The 20558-nt window shown below is 42.4% G+C and overlaps 3 protein-coding genes across 9 annotated transcripts in view; 2 read left to right on the top strand and 1 right to left on the bottom strand.

Moving 5' to 3' along the window:
* Positions 1-20558, top strand: part of LOC126943899 (metallothionein-1E-like) — a 374938-nt gene that overhangs the window by 199163 nt on the left and 155217 nt on the right. The window lies entirely within an intron of this gene.
* NUP93 (nucleoporin 93) overlaps positions 1-20558 on the bottom strand; it is a 113511-nt gene that overhangs the window by 15703 nt on the left and 77250 nt on the right. For all 6 annotated transcript variants that reach the window (XM_050772897.1, XM_050772895.1, XM_050772898.1 and 3 more), the window contains 3 exons: positions 11757-11831; positions 7601-7690; positions 5345-5484 (listed from right to left, as the gene is read on the bottom strand). In XM_050772897.1, the coding sequence (XP_050628854.1) occupies positions 5345-5484; positions 7601-7690; positions 11757-11831 (305 nt within the window). The remainder of the gene's footprint in view (positions 1-5344; positions 5485-7600; positions 7691-11756; positions 11832-20558) is intronic.
* LOC126943920 (metallothionein-2) overlaps positions 11804-20558 on the top strand; it is a 170442-nt gene continuing 161687 nt past the window's right edge. Inside the window, exon 1 of the mRNA XM_050773166.1 lies at positions 11804-11807. The gene's annotated coding sequence lies outside the window, so the exon portion shown is untranslated. The remainder of the gene's footprint in view (positions 11808-20558) is intronic.

A 20558-nucleotide genomic window follows, 5' to 3' on the forward strand; every position in this document is an offset into this window, starting at 1 on the left:
AGACTTCAAGCTCAATGCAGAAGAGGAAACAATACATGCTTAATGAAGCAAACTATATTATTTACTCAGTGGGCTATGGATCACAGTAGATTTCTCATCACTGCGTAAACTCAAAAGAATCCCTGGAGGAACACAACTGTGGACTTCAAATACATTAAGGGTGGATATACAGAATAATAATCGCTCCAGCTCACAGCCTAATGCTCTGGTGGGTTCTTGTTAAACTTTTTATTTTGAAAACTTTCAAACCTACAAAAAGTTCAATGAATGCACATAACCTTTTACCTAGATTCACCAATTTTTAACATTTCTTTATGTTTTCTCTCTCCACACACACATAACATACACACTTGTGCTTTTTTCTCCCCCCAAACCACTTGAAAATACGTTATAAAAATCAGGGGCTACTTTATCTGTAAATACTATATGGCTCTGAAGAACTAGGACCTTCTCCTGCCTAACCTCCATATCATTGCAATACCAAGAAACTTAACATTAATTTCTTATTATTATCAAAAATATAACCCAATTTTTTAATAGTTTCCTTTACAGTTTTTAAATCCAGAATCTCATCAAGAAAATATAATTGTCAAGCCACTTTCCCTTAATCTAAGATAATTCCATTAATTCCACCATTATTTTTCTTTCATGACAATGATCTTTTTCTTTTTTTTAAGAGGCAGGGTATTGCTGTGGTTCCCAGGCTGGGAAGCAGTGTCTATTAACAAGTGCTCTTATTTTTTTTGAGATAGATTCTCACTCTAGACGCCCAGGCTGAAGTGCAGTGGCGTGATCTCGGCTCATTGCAACCTCCGCCTCCCGGGTTTTCAAGCATTTCTCTTGCCTTAGCCTCCCAAGCAGTTGGGATGACAGGCGCGGGCCACCAAGCCCAGCTAATTTTCATATTTTTAGTAGAGATGGAGTTTCACCATGTTGGCCAGGCTGGTCTCGAACTCCTGACCTCAAGTAATCCACCTGCCTTGGCCTCCCAAAGTGCTGGGATTACAGGCAAGAGCCACCACGGCTGGCCCATAAGTGCCTTTAAAGCACTCTACAGCCTCAAACTCCTGGGCTCAAGCAATCTTCCTGCCTCAATCTCCTGAGTAGCTGGGGCTAGAGGTACATGCCACCATGCTCAGCTGGACACTGACCTTTTATTTATAGAGTCCAGGCCAGCTGTCTGGTAGAGTATCTAAGCTGGATTGTTATTTGATTCAGGTTCAACTTTTTTGACAGTAGCCCTACATAGCTAATGCTGGCATTTCCCACTGAATCCCACAATGACATAGGTAGCAGGTTTGCTTCTTTATTGGTAACACTAGATTTGATTCACTTGCTTGAAAAGTGTCCATCAGATTTCTCCATTACAATTTATTATTATCTTTGTACTTAACAAGTAATCTGTGGGGCAATACATGGACGTCATGTAAGTATTCTATTCAACAATCTTTTACTCAGCGGTTTTACTTTCCATTGATGGTCCTTGCTGAACCAGTTATTACACTGGTGGTTGCAAATTGATGATTTTTCTACCATTCCCTCTTCATTTATTTACTAGCATGCTTCTTAAAATCCTCTGTAGTAGTTTTAAGTGTTTCCATACCAAGATTAAATAGTCCAATTCACAGATACCCAAATATGTGGTTAATGTAATAACTTTCTAAATATAGTATGTTCTTGTCAAAAACCACAGACTACCTCAAAAAGTCAGGTTTTCAACACCAGGTTAAGTAAAACAACAGAGAGAGTGAAACAAACAACCTAAATCTTAATAACAGGAAACAGACTCAACAAAAAAAAATTTTTTTTTTTTTTGAGACGGAGTCTCGTTCTATCCCCAGGCTGGAGTACAGTGGTGCCATCTCGGCTCACTGCAACCTCTGCCCTGCGGGTTCAAGTGATTCTCCTGCCTCAGCCTCCTGACTAGCTGGGTCTACAGGTGCGTGCCATCATGCCCGGCTAATTTTAGTATTTTTAGTACAGAAGGGGTTTCACCGTGTCGGCCAGGGTGGTCTCAATCTCCTGACCTCGTGATCCGCCCGCCTCGGCCTCTCAAAGTGCTGAGATTACAGGCATAAGCCACCATGCCCGGCTGACTCAATGAAATTTTATGCGGTTATAAAAAAAAAATACTCAGACTTCAAGAACAGGGGGGAAAAAAGAAATATAACAAGGTAATAGGAGCCTCTAGATGGTATACGGGTCCTCCCCTCTTTTTTCAAGTCTTATTTTTAGCATCTTCCAAAGTTTCTATAATAAGCATGTATCATTTTTATAATGAAAAACAAACAAAATTTAACAAATGTTAATGAGTTCCCCATCACTGGAATTTTTATTTATTTATTTATTTTAGACAGAGTCTTGCTTTGTTGCCCAGGTTGGAATGCAGTGGCATGACCTCGGCTCACTGCACCCTCTGCCTCCTAGGTTCAAGTGATTCTCCTGCCTCAGCCTCCCAAGTAGCTGGGACTTGTGCCAAGCGTGTACCACCATGCCCAGCTAATTTTTGTATTTTTGTATAATCGGGGTTTCACGATGTTGGCCAGGCTGGTCTCGAACCCCCAACCTCAGGTGATCCATCCACCGTGGCCTCTCAAAGTGCTGGGATTACAGGCATGAGCCACTGCGCCTGGCCTGGAAGTATTTATAAGCAGAGGTTGGATAAGAAATTGAGGAGTCCTGTAGCAGCCAGGACAAACAGATGCCCACTATGGTCTCTTCCAATTTGAATTAAGACAGTCCATGTGCTGACAAGGGCCTAAACTGAAGAAGTCTAAATTCCTTGAGGGCTAAGATATATATATCATGCCTTAAATCTTGGAATGTGGCAGGGAAGAGACAGACCAATCCTACATTTTCACAACATTTCAGCCTTATAATTGAAAAATTATTTAGGACCGGTCTACTTTGCCATCTGGTGCATTGTATCACTTGAACTATTATATGCATACTGTCAGTGAATGAGCAGCAGAGAAAAATATTTTAACACTGAGTATAATTATTCTAAAATATCCCCTTTATCAAAGGTGACAATGAATGCTTACAAAAGATGCCATCAGAGAGTGATGCCACTAGAGTGAAAAATAAACTTAAGATTACAATTATGAAAGGAAATTCCCAAATAGCTCCAAGAAGCACTGTTAAAGAAATTAATGGAACAAGATACTTTTAAAAACTAAACGAAAAGACTTAAAGAAATGGACTGGCTTACCAGCGATTTAAAACCAAGGAAAGCAGCCTAGTACCACTGGTGAAGTCAAGCACCAGTGTTAAGGATTAGAGTGATCAAGAAAAAAGCAGTCATGAGCAGTCATACACTTACACTCACTGAAAAAAATAAATAAAAATAAAAAAAAATCCTAAGCCAGGCACGGTGGCTTACGCCTGTAATCCTAGCACTTTGGGAAGCCGAACCCAGTGGATCACCTGAGGTCAGGAGTTCGAGACTAGCCTGGCCAACATGGTGAAACCCCATCTCTACTAAAAATACAAAAATTAGCTGGGCATGGTGGCAGGCTACCATGCTACTCAAGAGGCTGAGGCAGGAGAATCGCTTGAACCTGAGAGGTGGAGGTTGCACAGAGCCAAGAGCACACCATTACACTACAGCCTGGGCAACAAGAGCGAAACTCCATCTCCAAAAAAAAAAAAAAGCTGCGCATGGTAGCACACACCTCAGGAGGCTGAGGTGGGAGGACTGCTTGAGCCTGGGAGGGAGAAGTTGCAGCGAGCCCAGATTATGCCACCACACTCCAGCATGGGTGACAGAGCCAGACCCTGTCTTACAAAAAAAAAAAAAAAAAAATTCCTAGAAGTTTTTGTATAGCATAAGAAGTTCTGACTCATTTTGCCGACTGGTAACGAATAAATGCTGCTACATATGTAGGTTCTTTACGGCTGAAGATTGATAAACCCAAAACAATCACAAAAATTCAGCCAACGCTTAGAAGAATTATTTTATAAACCCTTTATTCCTATACTAGGAGAATAAAAATCCATTTTGAGCTCCAGATTTTTCTTAACCAGGGAATGGAAGCTAGTGAGTGTAATGTGTCTGATGGTGTTCATTTCAGTAGCTCTCGTCTAATTAATATAGTATTTGGTATAAAAACCTATTCTCCGCTGTACCAAGTTTGAATTACCTCAGTAACATACAAGGAAATCTTCTGACTTCCTAAGGAAGTATTGTTTTATTGACAAAAGGCGATCTCACTGCAAGGCTGCTGGCAGGTGCAGAGGCTCAGTGGCAAAGGCCTGTAATTTTGCAAGTGTATTCAACTTGGCTTTCTCTTCTCAAGCCAGCAGGGAGGGGCCCAGCACCCTGTCTCTAAAATAAAGAGATTCTATTGCACACTCATGGCAATCCCTGCTGGCCAATTCAGAATTGGAAGGAGTATCCACAGGGAGGGATGATGGCATGGGTCCTACTAACGAAGGGAACAATACTTTGGGCACAAAGGCACTGCCACAAACCCCTCAGTGACCAGCTCTGATTGGTGAGGAAGTGGCAAAGAAACCCAGGCATAAATCACAGGCATTATCAGCTGGGAATGACCCTGACTTAGGGGAATTAACCAAGTAGAGTCAGAAAATAAGGGGAAAGGAGTTTTCCTAGGGTTTGAAGGTAGTAACATGCCTGGGAGTAAAATTAGAATGTGGAGAGAAAAAAAAAGAGCCTAAGGAGTAATGGCTGAACCACATTAGAAAAAGATTATGACCTAAGGCACTATGGCTTTACGTATTAAGAGACAGAGTATGGAGAAAGAAAAAGGGAATTCGAACAGTGCTCACCTACCATGATTTTTTAATGTGTGATTTTTATTTTAATGTGTGACTGCAGAAACAGTCCTGGTAGGTAAGTAAAACAGGATTTCTGAAACAAGATTACAACTCTGAGCCTTGTTCAATTTAACATAATAAATCTTTTTTTTTTTTTTTTTTTTTTTTGAGACAGAGTCTCGCTTTGTCGCCCAGGCTGGAGTGCGGTGGCGCCATCTCGGCTCACTGCAAGCTCCGCCTCCCAGGTTCACGCCATTCTCCTGCTTCAGCCTCCGAGTAGCTGGGACTACAGGCGCCCGCCACCACGCCCGGCTAATTTTTTGTATTTTTAGTAGAGACGGGGTTTCACCGTGTTAGCCAGGATGGTCTCGATCTCCTGACCTCATCCGCCCGCCTTGGCCTCCCAAAGTGCTGGGATTACAGGCGTGAGCCACCGCGCCCGACCATAATAAATCTTAAATTATACCAGCTACAGCACACTTAACCTGAGGACAACTTAAGATCTGAGAAACGGTTGACTGCAAGGGATTTGAAAGCCAGCCCCACTGTGCTATTGCTGCCTTACCTCTGCTCAAGGTACGCCAAGGCCTGCCTGACAAACTCCATGCGCACTTCCACGCTGCTGCGGTTCTTCAGGGCATCAGTTGCCGGTGTCAACAACACGTCTGTCATTTGTTTTACCATGGTCCACATGTCAGAAATGCTCTGCATATAAACAATACTGCATGTGACAATGCTGCAGGGTCAGAGAAATTATGTGGTTCTTTGTGGCACTCTGACCTCCAAGGCTGGCAGAGTAAGGTGGGGGATGAGGTTAATGTCATCTGTCTGTGACTGCTAGGCTTAAGCTCAGTGCAGAAGATGCGCCTCTGCTGGCCAGACTTCAGAGTTCCATCCACCGATAAGCACCCCCTACCCCTGCCCTGAGTTGGTTTTCATATCAATTACTATTCCAGGTCTGACATAACCACATACATAATTAAAACTACACACAAGTTGCAAGAACACTGAATCTCAGCGGGTTATCCCTTCAGAGAGCAGGAATCCATTTACGGTCATCCAAAGTTCTAGGAGTTTAAACTCCAAGAGCTGCATTTCAGTCCTTACAAGGTTATCTGAGTTTCTAAAGGCTTAAAATAAGAGTTTAACCTAATAATACAGGTTTCGTCCTCCCAGAGACGCTCCAGGGGCCACCGCTTTTACCTTACTTGGTGAGTGTCACAGCCTCCCATTTTCCTTCCCACTCACTCCCTTCAAAAGATGCCTCCCAGGAAAGGAGCGGGCGTTCTTTCCTCTGTGTTACCACCACACAGCTGGGACTCCCTCTCCCCAGAATCCTTCTGCCTGTAAATCGCTCCTTAAAAACAACGTGTTCCCTGAACCCTTGGCAATACTTTAAATGTATGAATCCTTAGAGGATAGCACTGATTGGAGAAAAAGGTTTGTACTTGTTCCAAAGCAAAAGAGAAAAGCCTGTTTTCATGGTCTCTCTCAAAAATTAAAACTTCAGACTGTCCAGACAAATGTGACTCTTCCTAGGTGGTGGAATGATTGGTGAAACCTGACTTTCTTCTTTAGATCTGTTTAGGTTATCTTATATTTTACTATTTAAAAAAATTAAGTTCGAGACCATCCTAGCCAACATGGTGAAACCCCGTCTCTACTAAAAATACAAACAATTAGCCAGGCATGGTGGCAGGTGACTGTAGTCCCAGCTACTCGGGAGGCTGAGGTAGGAGAATTACTTGAACCCAGGAGGTGGAGGCTGCAGTGAGCCCAGATCTCACCATTGTACTCCAGCCTGGGCAACAAGAGTGAAACTCCATCTCAAAAAAAAAAAAAAAAAAAAAAAAAGAAAAAAAAAATTAAAAGTTAGATACTTTTTTTTGAGACAGGGCCTCACTCTTTGTCACCCAGGCTGGGGTACACTGGCATGATCATGGTTCCCTGCAGCCTTGACCTCCCTGGACTCAGGTAATCCTCCCACCTCAGCCTCTCAAGCAGCTGAGACTACAGGTGCATGCCACCACACCCGGTTAATTTTTCTATTTTTTGTAGAGAGGAGGTCTTGCCATGTTGCCCAAGCTGGTCTTGAACTCCTGGGTGCAAGCAATCCACCAAACTCAGCCTCAAAACGTGCTAGGGTTACAGGTGTGAGCCACCACACTGGGCTGAGCAAGTTTTTAAAAGACAAAAAAAATCTGTGTATGGGTGCTTTCTTCCATAATAGCCTTCCCTCCTTTCTTCCTTCCTCCTAGCCACCTACCAAGTAGTCATCCATCCACTTATTTTTTTATTTTATTTTTATTTTTTTGCCCCTTGGAGCAGAAAACTGGCCAGGAGTAAGGGGTGAGGGAGGAGAATAAATAAAGGCAGTATATGTGTTTGTCAGAGGAATAGAACCAGTGGTACATCAAGAATGCTCACAAAAGTCCCACCTGAGTCAAGTTCGAGGGCTCACAGGTGTGAAAAGCCATCACCTTGACAATTCAGCTCTCATTAAGGAGTCTATTGCTTGTGTAAGGAGGGAAACTGGTAAGTGGGGAGTAAAAGCTTGATGGGACTTCAAAGCAAATACGGCTTGAAGAGAACTCTTGTGACTATCAATTGATACTGGCAGGGCCTTTTGAAGACGCATTTTTAAAAATTCATCATCAAGAAAACCACCCAAAGTTATTTAAAATAAAACTCTGAGGAACAGTTAACATTTCATTCCACAGAATGGGGTGTTTCCACAGCACATTTCAGCCAAGTCGGCAAGCTGCTAGCCCCATCAAAACACTGGACCCCGGTTTCTACTTGAGTTAGCTCTAGGTTCTACCTTATCATCCAGCTCTGCGACGGAAGAACAAAGGTCCACCAGGTTAGGCTGCAGGTGTCCGTTTACAATTTTCTCATTATAGATATAAATCTGAAATGATAAAAAGCAAAGTAAATGGCACAGTATCTACTTTCTCTTTTTAAAACCCCCTGAAGCAGGCAATGGCCGGCAGAAACTTCAGCCAACCTTTCCTTCCTTGGAGTGGCTGAGCCATGCACACTGGCCAGCTCCCCAGTTGTGCTGGGGCTGTGGATAACACACTAAAGCTAACTGCCACCCCCGCTTCCAAACACCTGAGGAATGGGAGCAGCGGGGTCCAGGGGGAGAAGAACCACAGGCAGGTCTATGCCTCTCTGTCCTAGTGAGGAAGCACCCGGGGAAGACAGGAGAATGGAAGGGTCTGGCTGCTGCTTTCTAATAACCAAGGCAAAGGACTCAATTCTTTCAAAATGACGGAATGGCCCTGGTATAGGGTTCATGGATGGAGTGAGGAATGTTGGGCACTGCCTCCCTCCACAAGTGTTAGAATAGCAGGAGAGGCACATGTGGAATATCCATTTCTCCTGGAAAGAATCTCTGTTCTTCAGGTAAGATTTTCTTTTTTTTTTTTTTTTTTTTTTTTTGAGACAGAGTCTCGCTCTGTCGCCCGGGCTGGAGTGCAGTGGCCGGATCTCAGCTCACTGCAAGCTCCGCCTCCCGGGTTCACGCCATTCTCCTGCCTCAGCCTCCCGAGTAGCTGGGACTACAGGCGCCCACCACCGCGCCCGGCTAATTTTTTGTATTTTTTAGTAGAGACGGGGTTTCACCGTGTTAACCAGGATGGTCTCGATCTCCTGACCTCGTGATCCGCCCGTCTCGGCCTCCCAAAGTGCTGGGATTACAGGCTTGAGCCACCGTGCCCGGCCAAGATTTTCTTAAGGAAAATGAACTATGTGATATTTAAGCTATGGGAAAACCACTCTTACTTTGGATTTTATTTTCAAGGAGCTAAAATGATGATAGTAGAAATCGTAAATTCACTCTTCCAGATTTAGAACTAGTTAAATCCTACTACGGAAGTGAACAGGACTTAACTAGTTAAGATTTAGAACTGTAAGCTCTAAATCTTAACTAGTTAAGTTCTAAATCTTCTTGTGGAAGATTCCACTTTGTATATGAAGTCTTTGCTCTCCCAAAGTAGTGATGTTAGACAAATCACGACTCTGCTGAACTGTAGTTTCCTCCACGTTAAATGGGGAACATCAGTATCATTCATCTTCCAGGGCTGTTATGAAGATTAAATGGTTTTGCTGGGCGCAGTGGCTCATGCCTATAATCCCAGCACTTTGGGAGGCCGAGGCGTGTTGCGGGAAGTCAGGGACTCTGAATGGAGGGACCGGCTGAAGCCGCGGCAGAAGAACATAAATTGTGAAGATTTCATGGACATTTATTAGTTCCCCAAATTAATACTTTTATAATTTCCTATGCCTGTCTTTAATCTCTTAATCCCGTCATCTTCTTCGTAAACTGAGGAGGATGAATGTCGCCTCAGGACCCTGTGATTGCGTTAACTGCACACAAATTTTGTGCAGAGCATATGTGTTTGAACAATATGAAATCTGGGCATCTTGAAAATAGAACAGGATAACAGCGATGTTCAGGGAACAAGAGAGGTAACTTTGAACTGGCCGCTGGTGAGCCAGACAGAACAGAGCTACATTTCTCCTCTTTCAAAAGCAAATAGGAGAAATATTGTTGAATTCTTTTTCTCAGCAAGGAGCATCCCTGAGAAAGAGAATGCGCCCTGAAGGTAGGCTTACAGACGGCCCCTTTAAGGTGTGCTGTCTTTTATGGTCGAAGCCGAAGGGATGAAATAAGCCCTGGTCTCCTGTAGAGCTCCCAGGCATATTAGGACGAGGAAATTCCCGCCTAATAAATTTTGGTCAGACAGGTTGTCTGCTCTCACACCCTATTTCCTGATAAGATGTTATCAACGACAATGCGTGCCCGAAACTTCATTAGCAATTTTAATTTTGCCTCATCCAGTGGTCCTGTGATCTCGCCCTGCCTCCATTTGCCTTGTGATATTTTATTATCTTGTGAAGCATGTGATCTCTGTGACCCACACCCTATTCGTGCACTCACTCCCCTTTTGAAAATCGCTAATAAAAACTTGTTGGTTTTATGGCTTGGGGTACATCACAGATCCTGCCGACATGTGATGTCTCACCCAGACACCCAGCTTTAAATTTCTCTCTCTTGTGCTCTTTCCCTTTATTTCTCAAACCAGCCGAGACACTTAAGAAACAGAAAAGAACCCACGTAAATATCGGGAGCGGGTTCTCCCGATAGAGGCGGGTGGATCATCTGAGGTCAGGAGCTCAAGACCAGCGTGGCCAACATGGTGAAACCCCGGTATGTACTAAAAATACAAAAATTAGCCAGGTGTGGTGGTGCATGCCTGTAATCCCAGCTACTTCGGAGGCTGAGACAGAAGAACCGCTTGAATCTGGGAGGCAGAGGCGGAGGCTTCAGTGAGCTGAGATCGCACCACTTGCACTCCACCCTGGGTGAAAGAGCAAGACTCCGTCTCAAGCACCCAACCAACCAATCAATAAAATGGTTTTAAACCATGATGTAGTACTTATTCACTCAATGAGCATTTCTTACAGGCCTTCCTTTGCAAGGTACTGTTCAACATGGGATATAAAGCTTCACTCTTTAGTGGAGAGGACAGCCGTGTAAACAGACACAATATTTCGGTGTTGTATGTGCTATGAAATGTTAATGACATCTTTAGTCCTTGCAGGTGTAGAAGACACAGTCTCTCTCTTCAGAAGCCTGTAATTCATCAGGACTCTCTCCATGGCAATAGAGGAGTCAGCCATACAATGAAGGTGACGAGTAAAGGATGCAGATGCACAGGGGGAATAAAAAGAGAGAGGTATAAAATTGGAGCAGGAGGAAATAAATGAAGGCCAGTGGCAAAACATGAGGGGGTTGGAAGGAGGGGATCTCATGTGTGGGAAGTTGATGAAGCTGGGGGCTTCAGCTGTCTGGAGTTTGAAGTGGCAATGGCACCCCAAAGAAGAGAGATTTTTAAAAAGACATTTAGAAAATTTCTCTCAAGAAAGGGTAAAAGAGGGACTTCTGATAATACCATCAGCTAACCAGGTAACTCAATTCATGTGGAACTCCACTGACTAAATAACTGGCAGTTGAAGAGAGGGACCTTGGTAAAAGAGCACAGGGTCTAACAGTTTCTCACTGCCTCCTGCTCACCTCCATAGCTGCTCTGTTTTTGCCTCCAACCACCCTACTCCAGGCTGGAGGAGGATGAGGTGGGTAATGTTGAGGGCCATAAGTGGGACCCCCGGTACCCCCTCAAAGAATCCAGGAGGTGATAATGGCTGAGCAGATATTCCTGGACCACTGCTGGTGGAGGATAATCTTAAGGGGATGAAGGCCCACTGCCCTCAATTCAAGAAACAGGAATATTTTTCCTTCTTTGTACTTTGTGGGGAAAAGCAGCAAATTACAATAAAGCACAAAGTCAGCTGGCACTGCTTTATTTAAAAAGTCAGTTCCAGGTTATGTATGGTCCTCAGGGTGGTTTCAGTCCAAAAGAATTCCTGTGCTTACCACAAAGCATCTCAATCCATATCCATATTATTGGACGGTCCTCATCTACAACCAGAAGGATGACCCCTAAAATATTATGAGCTTTTCTAGGACAACAGTGGTATTAAGTAGTGAATACACTATGCTTATCAAGACAGAAAAGCATTTAGAAAATTTCTCTCGACAAAGAGTGAAAAAAGGATTTGTTAATACCACCAGCTTACCAGGTAAGTCAGTTAATACAGAACTCCATTTGCTAAGCAGCGCAGTTACCTGAAGCTTTACTGTACATGGGACTGTTGCCAAAAATGCATACTGAGATGCTGTGGTCAGTGTAAAGGACAGATTTCAATTTCCTCAAATCAAATGTGAGTAATTCTATTACCCTATTTGATAGAATTCTCCAGTGGCCTATGGTAAAATATTAACTAGTCCTCTAAATGAAAAAATACAACTTGCTTTCAGGGTTTGACTTTTACAAGTTTTTGTTCCCTTTTATTCTCTAGAGGTTCACAAAGGAATTTCCTGGCTTAATCCCCCTTGAGAGCACACTCACCTGCCGCGCATAGGCCATCTCAATGCTATCCAGAGAGCTTCGACCAGGGGGTCCCACGTCACTGATGTAGCTTGGCTGTGGATAAATACATATTCAGAATCAGTTAGGGACAGTATTCAGCCATGTGAAGAAATAAAATCACATAAACATATTCTTGTCTTTGACAGAGCTGTCGAGAGTCTGTTTCCTAGTTAGGACTTCCTCAAAATGATGATTTTAGGGATTTCAATAACATGCAACTTTTACTGTGAACACATGAGAAGAGAGCAGGCATGGGACTGGATTAATTAAAAAAGAGTGAGGGGCTGGATAAACCCTATCGATATCTCAATGACTGTTTCTGGAAATGTATATCTTTCCAACATTCTGTTTCAATCTCAAGCTTCCCCTTGTCTTCACACTAGTGAGGCCATTGTTTTTATCAGTGGGCCTCTTTTTCATTAATCGTATCAAGCAGTTGAGGGAAAGCAGTTTAGAGAGTCAAACACCTGATTCAGACATTTCCACACTTGGGTCCACAGTAAGACAACAGTTGCTGATTACTTTTCTGTTATCTGAAGATGTGAGACGAGTGCAAGTTGGACCTTCATTCAGTTAATATTTGCTAAGTGTCTGCCACATGCACAGCTGTGTGTATATCCATCTCCATAAGAACAAAAACAAGCCAGCCTGCAAAGCCTGTCCCCAAAGAGCTTACAATCTGAAGAGGAGAGTCAGATAAAAATACAGTCATATATTACTTAACAATGAGGACAGGTTCTGAGAAATGCATCATTAGGAGATTTCGTCATTGTGTGGACTTCATAAAGTATACTTACACATACCAGATGGTTTAGCCCACTCCACACCTACGCTGTATGCATAGCTTATTGCTCCTAGGCTACATACCTGTACAACCTATTACTATACTGGATACTGTAGGCAACTGTAACACAATGGTAAGTATGTATATATTTAACCACAATTAAATATAGAAAAGGCACATAAAAATATGATATAAACTTATGAAGCCAGCCACCATCACACATGCAGTGCATGACTGTGTATGAAAAAAGTTTCAGTCTTTTTTAAGAAAGAATATTCATCTTTAGTTAAGCTTATTCGTTCTGTAAAGAAATACAGATCAAAATTAGGTAAATTCTTAAGTTCCCACTGATTAGTTTGTACTGTAGCATAGCAGAGATCAAATTCTTTAAGCTTATCTTATTTATTAAAAAAAGCTGAATGTTCTATACACTAAAATCTAAAATAAATCAGTTTAAACTAGGCTTTCTGTGAAACCAATGGAGATGATAACAGCCAAGCTTCCCAGCACTATGAAGCTGGTAAAAGGAAGAGTACAGTGGGCATGCACCAGGAGTTGGGAAGAAAGGGAAGGGGAGTTATCAGAAAGGCAGTATGAAGCCCTTGGTTCTGGAGAATGAACACTGGACTGTCAAGGATGCCTGGGTTCTAGGAGGGCCACTTCACTCCCTGGCTTTGGGTTCTGGAGCAAAGCACCTCCTCAGATTCCCATTAGTCAAATGAAGGGGCTATCCTAGATGATCTTGAGAGGTCCCCTCAGTTCTGATCTCCAACTATCACTGGTATTAAAAGAGCTTAAACAGTTCACTGATCTTGGTAGATGCTGCTGGCTGGCCCAGTGACCATTCCCAATTCCTACTTCTCACATCTTTACCTTCTGCCACCTTTCAAGCTGGCATTTAGAGTTATTAGGTTGGTGCAAAAGTGATTGCAGGTTTTGCCATTACTTTCAATGGCAATCACTTTTGCACCAATCTAATAAATGTACCCAATAGTGTGCGGGTAAATGTTTTTTAACAGCCAGCTCGTGGGAAAAGGGACGATGGCTAGCATTTGCTGGTGTCTGTGGTTTAAATTCTCCCACCATGGCAGATTTCAAGCTATTCAAGGCGATATCAACTATATTGCAAATTCCTTGAAAATTTAACAATAGGTCCTCATGTGCTGATCCCTATAAACCACTGAATATATCCTTTTCCAGAATCGACTACAGCAAGGAATGGCACACCCTAGTTCTAGCCAATAAGATGAAAACACAAGCCTGCTAGTATACCTGGGGACAGCTTCTGCTTTTATTGACTGGAGGGTTGAGGCGGGGGGACTGTCATGACTTTTCAGCTCTCTCCCCTTCTTTCTGCCTTGAATGCAAATATAATGTCTAGAGCTCCTACAGCCATCTTGTGAACCTAAAGTAGGTGGATGTGCCAGAGAGGGTAGTGTATCAGGACAGAAAGGTGTTGGGTCCCTGATGGCACTGCAGAGCAACTGGATTAACATCAACACTCTCCACACCTGCAGACATCTTCGTAGGTGAGAAATATACACCCCTATTCAAGCTACTAAACCTCAAAGTTTCCACTACTCACAGCTGAAAGCATTCCTACCTGAAACACAGATTTAATTTAAACACCACTGGGTTACAACAATAACAATAGCTATTAATGAGCACTTACTATGTGCCAAGCACTGTTTGAATTTCCATGTTATTAACTCCACAACCCTATGTAGTAGGTACTTTTATTTATTTATTCATCTTACAGGTGAAGACACAAAGGCACACAGAGAGGTGAAGCAATTTGCCCAAGTTCACTTCAGTAGGAAGCAGCGGCTTGAATCCACAGTCTGGCACCACACTCTGTACTCTTTGCCACTGCTCTATCCTGCCTGCCAGGGCAGCCCAGGGTAACTCTCCAAGAACAGTTATCAGAGAACAGTAGAGGAGGGAAGAGGAGGGAGGAGGGAAGAGAAGGAGGAGGAGTAAGAAATCCTGGATCCACTACTTATAACAATGTGACCTGGAGCATATTGCTCCCTTTAAGCCTCAGTTTCCTTAGCTGTAAAGTGGGGGGTGGTAATGGTATCCACCACATAGCATTGGGATGAAGGTTAAATGGGGACAAAAATAGTATGAATCCCTACCTCACAGCACTGTTGTGAGGAATAAGTGGAAGACCTCAACACAGTGCCCAACATATGGTCAATAAATGCTAGCTGTTATCACTTTATAAACAAAAAGAAACCACCACAACGAACACAGGAGCAAATCCTATGCTCAACAACAATGGACAGATATGGACACCTCAGAAATATGACCTAAAGTATTTTACTTTGTGTAGGCTGAAAGTCTCATTTCGTTTTTCTACAATGAATACACATTCCTTGTTTGATGGAAGCCCCTCCACAGCCAGGGCATTTTATACTTCTGGACTCATTCTGAGTCTTCCCATTAACACTGTATTAAGGACTGTTCTCTAAGACAGCCACCTTTCTAAAACAGAGCTATCCAAAAGCTGGAGATTCCACAGTCTTTTTACAGGACACAGCACTAAGCCCGTTAATTCCAGTAACTTAGTCAAGGAGAATAAACAAAGAAATGAAAAGGAGAACAGCACTAAAGCATTTTTGCAAGGACACAGTTGTTGTGGCTAAATATACATGAACAGCCTTGAGAAATATTTTCCAGTGCTAAAAACCTAATTTTTAAAATTATCCATTTAAAAAGTAGTTGGGTTTCAGCCTTCAAATTTCCATTTAAATTAATTTTGCCTAATGCTCTTGTTTTCAAAGGTACCTATCCTTCAGTTGCCCTTGACCAAGCCGCTATTTCACCACACATAAAGTCAATTATCCACAAGAGGATTGCACATTCCTGAACAGAGGAACCGGCAAATATTTAGCTGGAATTCCACAGCCAGGGATTGCCTGAGGGCTGGGAAAGCCACTAATCTCTGGGGTTCTCTGCAGTGGGGTCTGGCGGAGCCATAGCAAGGACGACAAGACAAGATGACAGGAGCAGAGAGCCAGAGATCAAAAGAGCAGGGAAGACGACAGGGTTTCTTCTTTTAGAGGAAAACAAGCAGCTCACCCAGGAGTCTGGAGACATATATGTGGAAAAACAGCAGCCTCTGGGAGTACAAACTGAGAAAGGTCTCATCAGAGTACATGGTGTTCCCAAGACAGCCATTCCAGGACAGGATGGGGATAGAAAGTGGCAGGAGGGAACTGCAAACTTTTATTAAGCACCTACTATCGTACAAAGTGTATCCAGGGATGCATAAAAATCTTTTCCAAGGAAAGCATATTCTAGTTAGAAAAAACGAAATGCAGGCAGGGCGTGGTGGCTCATGCCTGTAATCTTAGCACTTTGGGAGGCTGGGGGCAGGTGGATCGCTTGAGTCCAGGAGTTCAAGACCAGCCTGGGTGACATGGCGAAACCCGTTTCTACAAAAAACAAAAACAAAAATTAGCTGGGTGTGGTGGAGTGCGCCTGTAGTCCCAGCTATAATACTTGGGAGGCTGAAGCGAGAGGATCATTTGAGCCTAGGAAGCGGAAGTTGCAGTGAGCTGAGATTGCGCCACCGTATTCCAACCTGGGTGACAGAGACCCTGTCTCAAAGGTGGGGGATAAAAAGAAAAAAAGGAATGCAACTAGCACTCCTAGCAAAATGAATATAGGGTAGTAAGAAAATACGATGATGCTGCAGATGGAAAAGAATTTAACTTCTAAGTGGAATGTTTTGGCTTTATGTAAGCAAAATGGAAACACGGTGATTAATTCACAATAGTTAGCTTTAAAATATGTATGCAAAAGTCCAGTACTACCAGGAAAAAAACACCAACCAGGGACCAGAGAGGACGAGGGTCCTAAACACAACCCAGCTAATAATTGTGTGACCTTATTAACCCTACTAATGACTGTGTGACCATGGACAAAATGAGAAGAATACCTAAGCCACACATAGGCTGGAACACTATTATAACTACTAAAAAACGACAGACACCTACGTGTACCAATCTAGGAGAAGTTGTAAAATATGTACAACAACATAATGCAAAATTATAGGAATATAAAAAATAATATCTATTTGTGATAATAAATCGATAAGATATACAAATGTGCATGTAAGCACCTTGGAGAAACTGGAAGGGTGTGCATCACTGACAGGTTGTGTTTGGGTGCAGGATGGGAAGAGCAGCAGAGTGGGTCTACACTCCTCTACTGTCAGAAGAGCACACAAGATCAGACAGTTTGTGTATGATACATCACGACAATAAAATCAAGGGCCTGTTGAGTTGAGGTTTTTAAAAAATCTTTTTGAAAGAGCAGCAGAGCACTTTCTATACCTGAACTCCTACTCAAACCCCTAACAGGTGAACTGGGTCCATCCCCAAGGAAACTGCCAGGGAGTCACAAAATACAGTTCAGAATCCTATGGTCTGCAGTTTTCAAACTGTTAGTTCATATTCTACTGTATTTCATTTCATCTAATAGTCCACCTATTGTAAAACACTGTCATTTTATGTATTACTAAGAAATTTTAAAATGCTGTTAATGATATACTACTGAATTTAAGACATATCCTGATTTGAGAGATGTTGAGATGTAAAACAGATGCATGACTGAGAAGTGATGGAATATGGTATTAAGACAGTTATCAAAATTAGCGACTATGTTCAACATACACTGTTCACATATCATAGTGTGAAATGTTACCATTATCTACACTCATTAAGCCACAGTTCAGCTTCTCTAATGAGCCTGTTTCTTGCTGAGTCATTTTCCAGACAATACATTAAGGGATTGCCCATTGACTATGTCTAATATCACAAAGCAGTCAGTAGACTACACTCAGGTTAAATTTACCTTTAAATGTTGTTTTAAAAATTGGCTAAGGTACATCATGGATTCCCCAAACTGCTCGAATCTTGCATGCTGTCATGCAAGCCTCAACAGGGAAGTTCTTCCTCACGCTAAGCAGACACAAAACTGGGATGCGAGGATTCGTAGCCAGGGGTCTCATTTTTGTTTCAAAGCATATCATTTTTATTCACACCACAACTTAAAGAGTTAGTAACAATCTTTCAATTCCTACTTTCCTCTAAAAAATATACCCTTTTCTTCCAATGATATCCTAAGGAAATTAATTTCCCAAATTGACTCTATGCTACTGAAGCATCATTTCCTTTATTAAAACTTGCTAGGGGGGCCGGGCGCAGTGGCTCACGCCTGTAATCCCAGTACTTTGGGAGGCCGAGGCGGGCGGATCACAAGATCAGGAGATCCAGACCATCCTGGCTAACACAGTGAAACCCCGTATCTACTAAAAATATAAAAATTAGCTGGGCGTGGTTGCAGGCGCCTGTAGTCCCAGCTACTCGGGAGGCTGAGGCAGGAGAATGGCGTGAACCCAGGAGGTGGAGCTTGCAGTGAGCCGAGATTGCACCACTGCACTCCAGCCTGGGCAATAGAGCAAGACTCTGTCTCAAAAAAAAAACTTGCTAGGAACAGATATTACCAATGTCTCCTTTAGAAAGAACTGGCGGAAACTCCTATTATTGGAAGGCATGGGGGAAAATCATGTTTCAGAAACCACTATATCCTAGCGTACTTTTTGCTAAGAAAAAAAAAAAAGAGCTTTGAGCCTCTCTTTATATTATATTACCCAAATTTGGACATTTTCCTTCAAGTGCTAAGGTCAGCTCAAAATGATGTGAAACTGCCTTCTTAACTAATGACTCTGTATTCCAATGACCTTATTCCTGACAATAAGGTGCCCAGAAAAGAATGTTTTAGATATCATCAAACTCCCTTAATTATCTCCTCTATTTATATGCAAAGATTTTTTTGATTCCTAACGATACTTTATAAATCAAGGAAAACACTTAAAAAGGGATGGATCCATATCAAAATGATTAAAGTAAAAATGTGTATCTTACCAAACACCAACAATCGCACAAAGAATGCTAGAATGTGCTGATTGTGTACACTATGCTAGGCACCAGGCTGGCCACTTTACATATTCTACATTCCTTACAACAACAGTTTTTCAAGAAAGGCATTTCATGGCCAGACACAGTGGCTCACACCTGTAATCCCAGCACTTTGGGAAGGGGAGGAGGGTAGATCACTTGAGGTCAGGAGTTCGAGACCAGCCCGGCCAACATAGTGAAACCCCATTTCTACTAAAAATACAAGGATTAACTGGGCACGGTGGCGCATGCCTGTAATCCCAGTTATTCAGGAGGCTAAGGCGGGCGGATCACAAGATCACGAGAATCACGCCACTCCACTCCAGCCTGGGTGACAGAGTGAGACTCTGTTTCAAAAAAACAACAAAAAAATGATATTTCATAATGAGGAAGCCCAGGCTTGGAGACCCAAAGCCTGCTGAATACCAAAACCTGTCTTTTATGCCTTTTACGTTGTGTATTCTCCTATAAAGAGGGTGGACAAAGTGTCTATCCATGTGAAGATATCACCTTTTCATTCTTTTGAAGGAAATTATATGGGAAAGGCCTATAAAAACACAAGGTTCCACATACACACTGGAATGGACAGAAACATCACATGTGGCAAAGATATGGAACAAATGGAATTCTCACATACTGCTGGTGGGAGGGTACACCAACACCAATACAACCATTTTGGAAAACAGTTTGGCAGTATCTACTAATGCGGAACACATGCATACCCTCTGGTTCAGCCATTCCCCTCTTAGGTGTACCCAACAGAGATGTAAATATGTGCTCACCAAAACACAAAAATGCTCACAATAGCACTATTTATAAAAGAACTGGAAACTACTCAAAGGTTCACTAATACTAGAATGGATAAACAAATTGCAGTTATACTATTTAGCCATGAGAATGAATGGCTTAAAAGTACATCCAATAGTATACAAAAGGTTACATAAAAGCACCTAGAAACAACAGTAGATATTGTATGACTCCATTTACGTAAAGTTCAAAAACAGGCAAAATTAATTTATGATACTGGATGTCAAGACGGTGGTTTCCCTTGTTGATAGGGGTAGTGACCAGAAAGGACCACAGAGAGGATTTCTGGGGTGCTGGTAATGTTCTGTTTCCTCATCTGGGTGTGTTCCATTTGTGATGATTGAGTTGTACACTTTTAAAAAATATTTTTATTTTTTGAGACAGAGTCTCACTGTGTTGCCCAGGCTGGGTGTACAGGCTGGGGTACAGTGGTGCAATCACAGCTCACTGCAGCCCCAACCTTCTGGGTTCAAGCGATCCTCCCACCTGAGGCTCTTGAGTAGCTCAGACTACAGGAGCATGTAACCATGTCCAGCTAATTAAAAAAATTCTTTTTGTAGAGACGGGGTCCCACTATGTTGCCCAGGCTGGTCTCAAACTCCTGGACTCAAGTGATCCTCCTGCCTCAGCCTCCCAAAATGCTGGGATTACAGGTGTAAGCCACTGCACTCAGCCTGAGTTGCATACTTACGTCTGCACACTTTTCCATATATGTTATACATCAGGAAAAAAGTTCAAACAACAAACAACAAAATCTGTAAGATTCCAGAAAAGGGCAGTTTCCTGGATAATCTGAAGAAAGACCTATATGCATCACTTGCCAACATTTACAAACTATCTACTCTGCCAGGTGTCACAATAGAGAACAGCAAAAGCATAGATAACTCCCTTCCAAGGGGACTTGAGGTCAAGTAAGAAGAGTCTACTAAACAGACTATTCTATTTTTAAGAGAAGAGCAATCAAGAAAGAATATCCCATTATCAATTTATAATTACTTCCAAATCCCAATACAGAACACAACCTATTAACACCATTTTAAAAAGTGAAGTTTATAAAACCATGAGCTGTTCTAATTATTTGCTGAGATTCACAAAGAATTGAGAAAGAAACATTAGGCTGACCAACGATACTATACATTTGTTCTTCGTTCCCAAAGACTCTGATTTCAGTCTGAAATCTTTAAGTCTAAGAAATATGGGACAGGGTCCTTAATGAGCAAT

This window comes from Macaca thibetana, chromosome 20 (genome assembly GCF_024542745.1).
Source record: "Macaca thibetana thibetana isolate TM-01 chromosome 20, ASM2454274v1, whole genome shotgun sequence".
NCBI lineage: Eukaryota > Metazoa > Chordata > Mammalia > Primates > Cercopithecidae > Macaca > Macaca thibetana.